The sequence below is a fragment of the Asterias rubens genome, chromosome 16, assembly GCF_902459465.1.
Source record: "Asterias rubens chromosome 16, eAstRub1.3, whole genome shotgun sequence".
NCBI lineage: Eukaryota > Metazoa > Echinodermata > Asteroidea > Forcipulatida > Asteriidae > Asterias > Asterias rubens.
Window position 1 is genome coordinate 7,168,830 of NC_047077.1, and position 14,021 is coordinate 7,182,850.

Genomic DNA, 14,021 nt, shown 5'->3' on the forward strand with positions numbered 1-14,021 from the left:
ACCATCCGTTTCAAGCAGCACAACCATCCTCGTCACAAACAAAGCAGTCCAGTCAACAACCATCCGTTCTAAGCAGCAAACAGGCCACATCTCGACCATCCTCCTCAAGCAGCAAACAGTGAACATCTCAACAGTCTGTTTCAAGCAGCATTTATACTCATCCTCGTCGCACACAAAGCAATCCAGTCAACAACCATCCACACCAAGCAGCAAGTACTATGTAGTCTAGGTTAACAACCATCCCTGGGAAGCAGCAAACAGTCAACATCTTAACCATCTGTTTCAAGCAGCACAACCATCCTTGTCACAAGCAGTTAACAACCATCTGTTCAAAGCAGCAAGCAGTCCAGATCTCAACCATCCATGCTCAATTTTCAAGAAAGAAGTAATTTTCCACGAATTTGATTTCGAGACCTCAGAATTAGTTTCTTAGTCGAGTCGCGACTACCGTTAGTCAACTACTCAATGTCCTTAAAGGCACTGGACACAATTTAGTTTAAATTTAGCTTTACCCAGTAATTTATTTATTTTTTTAATTCTTTATACGCGCATCAATAAGTATGGTCTCTCAATGAAATCGCATGCCTATGACGCACTCAACGTTGTCCGCATTCTATAACGCACGCCTATGGTGCACTCAACGTTGTCCGGGTTCTATATCGCACGCCTACGACGCACTCAACGTTGTCCGGGTTCTATGTCTCACGCCTACGACGCACTCAACGTTGTCCGGGTTCTATATCGCACGCCTATGACGCACTCAACGTTGTCCAGGTTCTATATCGCACGCCTATGACGCACTCAACGTTGTCCGGGTTCTATATCACACGCCTATGACGCACTCAACGTTGTCCGGGTTCTATATCGCACGCCTATGACGCACTCAACAATGTCCGGGTTCTATATCGCACGCCTATGACGCACTCAACGTTGTCCGGGTTCTATATCGCACGCCTATGACGCACTCGACGTTGTCCGGGTTCTATATCTATGGGGGATCCAAATACACCATTCCGGGTTCTATATCGCACGCCTATGACGCACTCAACAATGTCCGGGTTCTATATCGCACGCCTATGACGCACTCAACGTTGTCCGGGTTCTATATCGCACGCCTATGACGCACTCGACGTTGTCCGGGTTCTATATCTATGGGGGATCCAAATACACCAAATATCCAATTCAAATACTTACAAAGAAGACATTGCTCACCATGGACTTATATTGCTGATTCTCTTATCTGCTTTTGCAGGAAAATAGTGTTGTCTCTTATAGGATTAACCAAGTATTTTTTCAATATATTTTTATTGTATTCTTCAAAGGAGCTCCAGTCGTTGCTGTTCTAATTACCCTAATGACACATGAAGACAGCTATCACAATGAAAACTAGTAAGAAGCTCATTGTTTGTATTTATCTTCTGCGTTTACAGTAGATTTTTGATATTTCTGGAACTTGAAAAACTTCCAAGTCTGTCTTGAAAAAAATTAAGTACATTGTACTGGAGATGACCTAAAAATTTGCAAAATGGTGTCAACAGTAGGCCTTCCATAGAGTTATATATAAAAAGTAGAGGGCGCCTTCTTGCACAAACGCGACGGGACCGCAAGGAGACACGCGCGCCATTCTGTACGCGCGTTGGATATGAAACACGCGTTGGAGTTTGTGTTTGTGTTTGCGATGCTGTTTTTTCAACTTACAAAATGGCTGCACAAACACCTGCTATGTTAAAGCAATGCCTGTTTTATCAACTTAGAAAATGGCCGCCTGCGCGCATGCCGGGTCGCGTATATAGGCCGCCAGTGCGCCCTCTAGTTCTTATATATAACTCTATGAGGCCTTCAGACTTTTGTTGGGTAGTTTTTTAGATTAAAAGAAAATTAGCTGAAGTCGCTCTGAGCAAAGGATGTTAAAAGCAGTGGACACTATTGGTATTACTCAAAATAATTATTAGCATAAAACCATACTTGGTGACGAGTAATGGGGAGAGGTTGATGGTACAAAACATTGTGAGAAACGGCTCCCTCTGAAGTGACATAGTTTTCGAGAAAAGGAATTTTCCACGAATATGATTTTGAGACCTCAGATTTAGAATGTGATCTCGAAATCAACCATCTAAACACACACAACTTTGTGTGACAAGAGTGTTTTTTCTTTCATTATTATCTCGCAACTTCGACCACCAATTGAGCTCAAAATTTCACAGGTTTGTTATTTTATGCATATGTTGAGATACATCTAGTGAGAAGACTGGTCTTTGACAATTACCAATTGTGTCCAGTGTCTTTAAAGCCATTGGACCCTTTCGGTACAGAAAACAAAAAATTCACAGATTTACAAATAACTTACAGGGTTTACAGAAGGTAGTGGTGAAATACTTCTCTTGAAATATTATTCAATGAAATGCTTTACTTTTTGAGAAAACAGTAAAACAATATCAATTCTCGTTAACGAGAATTACGGATTTATTTTAAACACATGTCATGACACGGCGAAACGCGTGGATACAAGGGTGGGTTTTCCCGTTATTTTTTCCCGACTCCGATGACCGATTAAGCCCAAATTTTCACAGGTTTGTTATTTGATATAGAAGTTGTGATACACGAAGTGTGAGCCTTGGACAATACTGTTTACCGAAAGGGTCCGATGGCTTTAAGAATTGACCCTGTTGCTGTTTTTTTTTTTCTCCAACTGCAGTTGTTTGATCACTTTTGGTCTACCAATGTACCTGGGTCTCTTTACACCTATGGCTGTTCTCCTCATCATCAACATCATCTTGTATCTCCTGACCATACACAGCCTTCTCAAGGTCCAAGAAATGTCTCGAGTCCGGAAGATTGCCAAACGCCTCCAGAACACAATTGGTGTCTCCACCCTCACGAGCCTGAGCTGGTGTTTTGGATTTCTGGTTCTTGTAACAGGCATGCCCACTTACGAGGTCATCTTTCGTACTGTCAGCTCAGTGCAGGTGATTATGATATTATTGTTATTATTATCAGGTTAAACCCTACTCTTCCAGGAATTGGTAATATACACTGTAGATTGGAAGCCTGTCAAAACCTTTGAACAAGTGTGCTAGCTATGACCAACCAGCGGTAACCCCTACTCGACCATCATCATTGGTATGCGTTTGAGAGAAACATACTAGTTACTGATCATTTGTCATCCTTTGATTTATTTTTTGGTGGTTTTGTTTTAAAGGCGGTGTTTGTATGCATCATGTGCTGTGTTCAACAAAAAGAGGTTTGCCACAGTGTTGTTTGCCGGTCAGAGTGTGCATGCTGTTGAAGGAATCAAAGCCCAGGCAGAGCTCCAGAACAACCATCCATACACTCCATCCAGCCAGGATGTATTTACACCTCTATAAAGGTTTATTTAAAAAAAAGGTTTTAGCCTTACACCGTTGATTTTTTAGCACTCAGTGTATACTTAAAAAGTTCAGTGAACAGCAATCAGTGGCATTTTACCAGGATGGGATACAAACCCATGACCTTTGAATTCTAGAGCAGGACATGTCTTACCAACTAGACCGCCGAGATTGCCAGGTAGCTAGCGGTAGTTCGAATCATGTCTTTAAGCAGCAGGTACAAAACGATTTAGTAGATGTTGACTTTATCGGGATAAAGAATATTAGTTTGGTTTTACCCCCAACATTGAGGTGTGCAAGCACTGTATACCCAGTACTTTCCCGAGTTCTGTGGAAAAAAAATCTCAGACATGCTACTGTGGTGGGAGTAGTTTAGGAATGAACAAAGAAAAAATTACTTGAAAAGGATTTGAGCCTGCGCCCCCTCTGAATTAATATTCTGGCCCTCTTCCAAATGAGCTATCTAATCTTGGTAGTAGAGTCCTCTTTTGTCGGTATCTTTTTATGGGTGCCAGTTAGAAGCCATACAACCTTAAACGGCCAGGGATCACACCCAAATCTCAATTTGAGAAGCGGCAGCAGAGTGATCATCTCAAGGGGATTTCCTTATCATACAAACATGTATTTAATTTCTAACCTTTTAGTAAAAGAACGATTGAAGTTACTAAACTTTCCATAGACAACTTAAGTTGACTACATCCTACCCTCTCTTCTATGTCAATGGCGACTTTCATTGATAAAGCTTACATGAAAAATAACCACTCAACTTAAACCTGAGATTAATTTAAAAGCTGTAGCTTTGTCCATAGTGCTGAAATGAAATGAGTTTGCTATAATGTGATCCTCTAAAAACTAAGGAATGGACTTGGAATAACGAGGGGTTAACTATGTCAAAACAATTTAAATTGTCTTTTTCTGTTGAAACAAGTGATGTAAATGATGGTTTGATTTTGTTAAGTATATTAGAAGTGTGTAATGTTTCACTGTTTGTCAGTTCATCATTGGCAATTAATTAGGCCTATTTCAAAACAATTTGGTGACAAGACTTAAGTTAAATATTATTTGGGGGGTTTTGAAAAAGAAGTTGTATTTTGTTTAGGATATTAGAAGTATGTCGTAGTTTTCACTGTTTGTAACGAGTTTGATTATCAATTTGGGTGAAAAGGACAAAAATTTACTGATGCAACATTCTGCGACCTCTGGGTTAAAGGCAGTGGACACTATTGGTAATTACTCAAAATAATTATTGGCATAAAACCTTTCTTGCTGACGAGTAACTGGGAGAGGTTGATGGTATAAAACATTGTAAGAAACGGCTCCCTCTGAAGTGCCATAGTTTTTCGAGAAAGAAGTAATTTTCCACGAATTTGATTTCGAGACCTCAAGTTGATTTTGAGGTCTCAAAATCAACTTCGTGTGACAAGGGTTATTTTTTGTTTCATTATTATCTCCCAACTTCGAAGACCGATTGAGCTCAAATTTTCACATGTTTGTTATTTTATGCATTTTATGTTGAGATACACCAACTGTGAAGGCTAGCCTTTGACAATTACCAATAGTGTCCACTGCCTTTAAGGTTGTGGTTCTAACCTACTTAGCCATCTAGCCATAATGTTGGCAGTCTCCCTATTGTATCCATATCTTTGATATGGAGTTGCAGTCGAAAACCGTTCAACCATTGACTGCCAGGTAGCCAGGGATCTGACTAGTGCAACTTACTGGGTAAATTTTCATTCAATAGGAGACTTTTGGGACGCTTGGTGGCAGCAGACGTACCAGGTAAAATCCATTGTTCTCGGTAATGTGCGCAGGCTCAGAACTACGTAAACAATGGAAATTTACCTGGTAAGTCTGCTGCCACCTAGCGTTCCAAAGTATCCCATTGAGATTGAACAAAGTTACTCACGTTGGACTTGAACCTGCAACCTCCAGATTAACGGGCTGGTAAAGGAGCGACATATATATTAATCAGTCAGTAGAGCGCAAGCACAAAAAGCTTGAGGTCGCAGGTTCAAATCCTGCTGTTGTATATTCTCTGTTAAATCTAAAATTCATTAGAATGTACCTATCAGCTTTTGACCTAGTATTAATGAATAGAGCAATCAAACTCTGGAAAACGTTGAAATTGTGTATGGTGATGTTGGTGTAACCCAACATAATTATAAAAAAAAAAAAATTGTAAACATTTTGACTCAATAATGCTCATCGAACTTGCACTAAAGAGAATAATGACAGGACAAAAAACACTAATTGTTGCACAATTTGTGTGCTTTCAGATGCCTCTTTCTTAAAAATAAAACTGCACTACTTCAGAGAGTCGTTTTTATACTATCAACAGCTCGACATATTGCTCAAAAACCAAGTAAGTTTTGGTGCTAACAATTGATTATGTGTAATTACCAATAGTGTCCAGTGTCGTTAAAGGATGGACCTATAACAGACACATCTCTCGTCTAGAAATTATACAAAAACAAAATGTTTTATATATCATTTTGCAGTGTTTTTTACATTGTATTCGGATCGTGCGCACTACTTCGTTGTATTGAAATAAAAAACTTAATGAATGTTTCCTTACAAATTGAATAAATTGATAAATGTGTCATTTTGTTTTGTTTTAATTATAACGTTTTAAATAATGACAAATACATGTAATTAAACAGAAAAATTATTGTTCAATATTGCAGACTTAAAAAACTGTCAAATTTCATGAAGCTGCTAAGCATAAACAGTCAAAACGGTACATGTGATACTGTCTTGATATTGCCTTTAATATTCTGGTAACCTCAAGAGGTTTTTGCTTTGATAAAAGGTGCCAGATCATTCAAACCATGCGTCTGGCAATAGGAGACTTTCCAACGCTAGGTGGCAGCAGACATACCGGGTAAATTTCCATTGTTTACGTAGTTCTGAACATGCGCATAATTCTGAGAACAATGGATTTACCCGGTAAGTCTGCTGCCCTCTATCGTCCCAGAAAGTCTCCCATTGTCATTAACTTTAAAATTGATTATGCACACAAATATTTATATTTTTGTGTATAATCATCGAAAGCAAGTCAAGTGTTAAAACAACTCATGACAATACTATCAGACCTTGCAGTTTAAAACAAATACCATTGTTTATAGGTAAAATTGTATAATTATGTATTTTTTTAAATAAATTTTCAATACACAGACAAGCCATATTTTGAGGAAAACAGCCAACTTTAAGGTTTTTTGGTGTGTTTATGTTGTTGGGATTTTAGAAGAAGAAAAATCTGGGAGGGGTGGGGGGTTGGACATTTTTACCAATCCGGCATAATATAGAGTTTTTAGTGATAATCTGGGATGATCAAATAACTCTGAATTCTGTGGGACAATTCGTAGCCTACCTTAAAATGGTGAGCTTTTAGAATGTCATGACATGCTCCTTCGCTTCGCTTCGCCTGTACACATGAAAAACAGTTTGATATTGTGATGGACGACAAAATAAAAGTTGTCATAATCTGTTGTATTCACAAAGCATGGGAAACCAACGCCCAGTTTTATGACACGAATTTGGTGTATATAGGTCTGTGGAGTGTTTTTTCACAGAACAACCCAAATAAATAATATTGTTCCTTTCATTTCAACCAAGTTTTGTTAGTTGCGATTATCGTAACCTGGAGCGCGTTTTGGCGACCCTATAACCAGAAACATGTTTGAGCTTTGGTCATTGGTCGAACGTTTTCGCGTGTTAGGTTGTTGAACCGCTGTTCCGACCAAACCGTAACCGACTTGTTGGCTCGGTTAGGTTAGGCTTGGTTTTAAGATGGCGGACTCTAAAAACTACCGGAAAACGTACTGGAATTCTTTTTAAAATGAAATACTTTGAAGCATAACAATTAAATAATGCTGATAAAAGTACAAAGACTAAGTTCCACTCCTCGATAATAGAATGACGGCTATATATTTTGAGAACATAAAATTTCAAGAGATGTACCTACGTCATGAACTGTTTCTGGTTACCGACCCGTTTTCGAGTAGCTTTTTGAAATTGTTTCGGTCAGTGAATTTGACGTCAGAAACTTGTTTCTGGTCATGGTCGCCAAAGCTCCAGTTCACTGCACGAAATCGTCTGTTCACTGGAACCAGTTAGGCCTACTGGGGGTCTAGCACGTGGCTATTCATACATAAGTCTTTAACATTTTTTACTCAAAGTTTTTCAAGAAAGGACGCAATGAGGCATGCAAGGAATGTGGTTGTATTTGTTCTTCGAAACTATCTCTGTGCCCCATTGCGTGGCTGTTCTTTCGTTGTCAATTTCCGGTTAAGTGTAGTAAAATAATGTGACCGCGTGAGCAGCGTCAAGTGGACAAAACAAGGCAGCCGTCGACAGTGGTTGCGGTCATTCCGTCCAAAGTAGGCCTAATGTTGGTGGCAGTACAGGCATGGCTCCTCCGTTTGCAGTGCGACGGACTACTGGCGTCATACCAGGTCTAAATACTCTGTCTGCTTCCGGAAGAACAGGTTAGTCAAAAGAATTAATCGATGTGTCTTGAGCCAACTCACCTTGGAAATATTAAAACTGGCGGCATGTATGAAAAACACGCGGTTGTACTGTAATGACAATGAATGCCTACCATACTTTTTAAAAATTTATTTTTAATTTTTATTTTATTTTATAGAAATTCAGGCATGCAGAAGGGCTGTCCGAGGTTGACAACATTTTCCAGCCAAGCACGTGGTAGGTGGGTTGAGCCATGGAGGTAGAATTAAGCTAAAATTCCAAAAGTAGGCACGCTTTTATCGTCATTTCGTGGCCACTTTTGTTGTCGGCTCTTCAAAGAGGTTGTTTTTCCAGAATTATGACTGTGGCCACGGAATGTAGTTCATGAGTTTTACAACTCAAGGACAACGGCCCTCCCCCTGTTTAGTTTAAATGTATTGTGAATTGGATATAAAAGAAACATTATAGGGCCTACATGTTTTTCTTAATTATTTCGTCGTCCTCGGTGCCCTTTGCCCTCATCGCCGAGTATGCCGAAACAATAATTGCAAAATCTAAATCTAGGCTTACTCCCCCAGTGAGGCCTACAACGTGCAGGCAGAAGATTTACGCCCCCCCCCTAATGTCGCCCTCTCTTGGTGGTCCAAGTACCAGTCTGACTTTCCCCAAGATGGCAGCCTACATACACTACGTGGAAGTTCAATATAAACAACGTTTTTGGTGGAGCATTTCGCCTGTTTGTCACCTCAATATGATTGAGGAGTAGGTGGGTTTTGTTTTATAAACAGAAGTCAATTCTTTAGACAAACTTCAAACACATTTTGTTTGGTAGTAGCACTAGCCTAGCCTTCTAAACTAGCCTGTCCATAGGGCTGACTCATTAGTTATATATAGTCATGCTCACATCACAGTCAGTGATTCAGTGAGGCAGTGTGTATCATGCCTCTGAGACTGTTGCCGATTGCTCTGCCACCTGACCCATAACAGTAAGCCCGGTGCCATATTGACGTCTTGGCTAGCTGGGAATGAATTTTATTATTATTTATTAAAATTAAATGCAAACAAAGTTGTTGAACAAGATCAACAAAGTTGTTAAAACAACTTACTTTAACTTTAATACAAGAGTTGATTTATTAATTTTGGTTGTTACCCGTTTACACCGATGTGTGTTACTGTTTAGCACTGTATTATAGTTTATACTCAGTACTTTCCCGAGTCCCATGACAAAATATCACATTACTGGCATATTACTCCGATGAGATTCACATTAGACCCTTGCAATTCTAGAGCAGTGTCTTACAAACTAGACTACCTAGATTGCCCGGTAGCTAGAGGCAGTTCGAATCCTTAGTTTTGTCGGCGTGTTGTCGGCACTCTGGAGGTGTTGTTGGTGTTGTCGGCTTTTAGTAGGACACGTTGGGACTGGTGTTAATAATGATTCACACTCAAAGTAAACAAATTGGTTTTACAAACTGGAAGACCATGTTTGTTTCAAAGTAAAAGTAAAATCACACAATTTTGAGGTACATATTGTGTGGATCATTACATTCTACTTACAAAAATGTCCAACCATATTAATTTTAACTGTTTTTTATAGGCCAAAGCGCTCAATCTGAGACATATCCCTGGAAACTGTTGCTGTCTATAGTATAAGTGAATACAAGTATTTATCAATCAGATTTTGTTTCCCCTTTGCAGAATTTCCATGAATCTAGAAACCTGTAAGGGATAAAGGAACGCCACCATGTTGGAGTCTTATATCTCCCCGTTTCTACTGGGATACGTCAACAAGTACATCAAGAATCTCAAACCAGAGGATCTGCAGCTCTCTCTCTGGGGTGGGGACCTTGTTCTCAACAAACTAGACCTTAGGCTGGACGTCCTAGAACAAGAGCTCAATCTTCCCTTAACGTTTATCAGCGGGCATATCCACGAGTTACGCATTCATGTTCCATGGACGAGACTGGGTTATGAGCCTGTGGTTGTTACGATCAATACGATAGAGTGCGCCCTCAAGCTACGAGACGCTGGCTATGATGAGCACGACAGCGCGTCGTCGAAATCCAGCGTGCAGAGTAAGAGTAAACCAGACTCGACGAGCCAAGCGAAGCTCAAGTTTGAGAAGCAAGATCGGGATCTTCCGCCGGGATACGTTCAATCCCTGATGAACCGCGTCATCAACAATGTCACGCTGGTCATTAAAAATCTTGTCTTGAAATATGTCGAGGAGGACATCGTCTTGTCCGTTAACGTCAAATCAGCGGAGTCCTTCGCAGTGAATGCCAACTGGTTAGCAGCCTTCACTGAGTTGTCGCTGCCGGAGCTTGTCCTTCGACGTGTCTGCGAGTTCTCTGATCTTACGGTCTGTCTGGACAAGAGAAACGCGAGTGGTAAGATCGAGGTGTACCAGGAGCCCGTAGCCTACCGTTGCGCTGTGACACTACGCATGCATATGACGTATACCAGCCTCAACGCTAAGAGACCAGCTCTTATCAAGATTAATGTGAATTGTAAAGAGGTAGACATGACGTTGTCGGACACTCAGTTACCAATGTTTATACGATTGCTGCAGCTACTGATGGCACTGTACTACGGCACATTGGATCAGGGGAATAAAGTAGTGGAGCCGGATGACCAAACAGCAATAGCTGAAACAAGCAAGACTGAACCTAAAACAGGTAAGTCAAGAATAATAATAATAAAACCTTTTGTATATTGCGCATATCACTGTGAGGTTCCTAAGCGCTAACGTTGAAATGCCTACCTTGACAGTTCTTTACTTTGAAAATGTCTCTTTTTGATCAAATATCCCTCCTACATGTACTGGCTGACCATTCAATATTATCCACATGATTTTGAGTGTTGCTATACCAGCGTGCAATATGATATCATGTGGGCACAAAACACACATTACAAAGTGAACCATCCTACTGCCTAGTGGTTAACTGTATTCACTCATATAACACCATCTGTACACAAATTTCAACAATCATGTATGCCCACTTGTGCAAGATTTTATTGGTGCACATCTTTAAATGAAATATACGTTGCCAAGTTGACTTACACAACTTGTTACAGTTTTGTGAAATTGGTGGCTGGTGCTCTACGGCCTGTATCATGCTGCTGCCATCTTGGTCATGTTCCCGTTTCAAATTGCAGTAATGGGTGCTAATATTCAATGTAAAATGTCTCCGTTTGGCTAGATTGCAGCCTCGCTACCATGGGCAGCACGCTGTATCGATACCTCTCGTCACTGACCCCTGGGAGGGATGTGTTGGGAAACAACGCTGATTGGCTCATGAAATTAGTTATGCAGTAGATGTCAAGTGCGTGCGCACGTATTTTTAAGATATTTGCATGTTGATCACGCCCGCGTTTTTTATGACACGAACAAGGCATAATGGGAAAAAATGGCAAGCGACATCGATCACCCCTGGGAACGAGGTTGGCTACATTGACTTGAATGTGAAAAAATCAAGATGGCCGCTTAGGCCGCACCATGATAAAGGTCTATACTGCTCGACTGTGACAATGTATTTGGTTTATCGATGACCATTATTCTACTTTACAGAGACCTCTAGACCAGAAGGCACTGCCATGGACTCAGAAGGGTGGGCCTCGTGGGCTTGGTCTTATGTACCCGACATCTTATACTACGAAGAGGATGAGGAAGGGGGTACAAGAAAAAGAGAGACGAGGCCTGATCCAATATTGTCTGTAGGTCTGTACTGCGACAGAGCACGCATTACATTCAAGGTTTGTAAGCATGTAATTATGTATATTAATTTTGGTTTTTACCCATATACACCGATGTGTGTTAGCACTGTATACTCAGTATACTTACCCGAACATCTTTTAAAATGTATTATGTATTCATTAAAGACAGTGGACACTATTGGTAATTGTCAAAGACCAGTCTTCTCACTTGGTGTATCTCAACATATGCATAAAATAACAAACCTGTGAAAATTTGAGCTCAATCGGTTGTCGAAGTTGCGAGATATTAATGAAAGAAAAAAACACCCTGGTCACACACATTGTGTGCTTTCAGATGCTTGATTTCGAGACCTCAAATTCTAAACTTGAGGTCTCGAAATCAAAATCATGGAAAATTACTTCTTTCTCAAAAACTACGTCACTTCAGAGGGAGCTGTTTCTCACAATGTCTTATACTATCAACCTCTCCCTATTACTCGTAATCAAGAAAGGTTTTATGATAATAACTTTTTTGAGTAATTACCAATAGTGTCCACTGCCTTTAAATATTCGTTGCGATTGGTCGGGAGGAGATCACATGGCCATGATTAAAGATGCGATATTCAACTATTCAACATGGATAGAATGGCAGTTGAATACCTAAGGAATATGGTTCAGGTTTATTGACATTTTTGATCCGTTGTTTCTGTTTCTAGTTGTCAAAGGAAATCTCCACAGACCACCCTGTCTATTCCACACCATCACCAAAGCTGAAAACCTACCCTCTGCTGAGAATGGAGCTGTCCGGGTCGGCCATTGAAGTTCTGATGCGTGGTGAACTCTTCTTCGTGCATCAGATGGGCTTTAGTCACATCACTGCATCAGTAATGGGAGATTGTGTTTGTGGATTGGCAGAGGGTGGGGACGGAGCTAGTTCAAGACTGTTGGATCAGGTAATTTTATGAGTGTCTTCTTCTTCTTCCTTTTTAGTGCAGCCTTTATGATTGCCAGACACACCGGGATGAATCCCTTCTCTTTGCTTTAAGTGTGTACTAGGGGTCTTTTACGTGCGTTGATAATTTTGTATAACAACACGCGAGATCTACAGCTGTGCGTCCCATCCAAAGGACGAAGCAATGGTTAAGTGTCTTGTTTAAGGACAAATGACAGATTTCTCGTCAGTTGAACGGGATTTAGGCTTTACTGAAACACCTAGAAATTTACATCTCTTAAAATACAATACATGTAAATGAAATATATGAAATTGTGACTATATTATTACAGGACACACCATTCTTACAATGTGGCAGCCCAGACTACAACCACAAATACACCAACTATCTCACTAACTCGCTCTTCGATCCAAACTGCCCTGAGAACAAACAACAGAGGGCGTCCTTCATTCTGGACTGGGATCAGCACCAGGACACATACAGCGAGGCATTGGCCACTCAGCGATTTGGAGCTGTGTGGACGGATTACCTGTTTGTGGCTGAAAGAACTGGCAACAGAAATGGTAGGTATGGGTGGATAGTATGTAAAGCACTCGCCTCTCCACATAGTCCTGGTTCAGGACTCTCCTGGATTTGTAACAAGAAAGCGCGCTATCACCCCCAACGCGCTATCAACCACGAACTGCTATCACAGGAGAGTCTTGGAACATTCGTTAAATCTCCCCCCAAAATCGGGGGGAAACATAATGCGCGTGCGTAGGTTTCCCGCAGAGCCCGCCCCTTTTTTTGGGGGGGAGATTTAACGAATGTGCCAAGACTCTCCTGTGATAGCGGTTCTCGGGTGATAGCGGTTCGTGGTTGATAGCGCGTTGGGGGTGATTGCGCGCCCTGTTGTGACAAATCCAGGAGAGTCTTGAACCAAGACTACTCTCCACACTGTGGCCCCTGGTTTGATTCCAGCTAATGCTACTCTCACATTAAGGCAAACAGTCTTGCGAATGTGAACATTTGAATTTGTTGATTTTGTCCAAAATGGAGGTTGGATAGTGGATATTTTCATCTCAGTCTCACCCCTCGATCGTTCTCGGTCGACCCTCTTCTTACCAATTTATTATGAATGCTTGCCAATGCTTTTACTAAAATCGACGGCGAGTGACCATCTCCGCAACGTACGCTAAAATTTAACAACCGGTTTCTAAATTTACCTATCTTCGTAAGGAGGTGGGGAATAATTTGTGAACATTCCAAATTTGTTACCAATGCCTACGAAGACACGGCGAATGTTGGAATATTCGCTAGCATATTCGCTGTGTGAGAGCAGCATAAATTGACCAATCTTTGTAAGTGTAGAATGACTTGTGAACGTAGTGAATTTTGCTTATGAAGACACGGCGAATGTTTGGAAGTTTGAGCAATTGTTCAATATTTCCGGTCGTAAGCACATTTGCTAGCATGTTCTCCCCAGTGTGAGAGTAGCATAAGGCGTGCTGTGGCCGAGCGCATAAGAACACCATACTCAATCTCTGGTGTCTCTGATCTG

The 14,021-nt window shown here is 40.8% G+C and overlaps 2 protein-coding genes across 2 annotated transcripts in view; both read left to right on the top strand.

The window, feature by feature from the left end:
- Window positions 1-297: 297 nt before the first annotated feature.
- On the top strand, window positions 298-4,639 carry LOC117300651. The gene is made up of 4 exons (XM_033784346.1): window positions 298-385; window positions 1,323-1,389; window positions 2,696-2,966; window positions 3,200-4,639. The coding sequence occupies exons 1-4, from the start codon at window positions 364-366 to the stop codon at window positions 3,284-3,286; spliced, it is 447 nt and encodes a 148-aa protein (XP_033640237.1). The 5' UTR covers window positions 298-363; the 3' UTR covers window positions 3,287-4,639.
- A 3,864-nt stretch (window positions 4,640-8,503) lies between these two features.
- LOC117300658 (vacuolar protein sorting-associated protein 13B-like) overlaps window positions 8,504-14,021 on the top strand; it is a 58,659-nt gene continuing 53,141 nt past the window's right edge. The window contains 5 exon segments of the mRNA XM_033784354.1: window positions 8,504-8,598; window positions 9,531-10,510; window positions 11,404-11,588; window positions 12,245-12,481; window positions 12,813-13,044. Of these exon segments, the coding sequence (XP_033640245.1) occupies window positions 9,577-10,510; window positions 11,404-11,588; window positions 12,245-12,481; window positions 12,813-13,044 (1,588 nt within the window). The 5' untranslated portion in view covers window positions 8,504-8,598; window positions 9,531-9,576.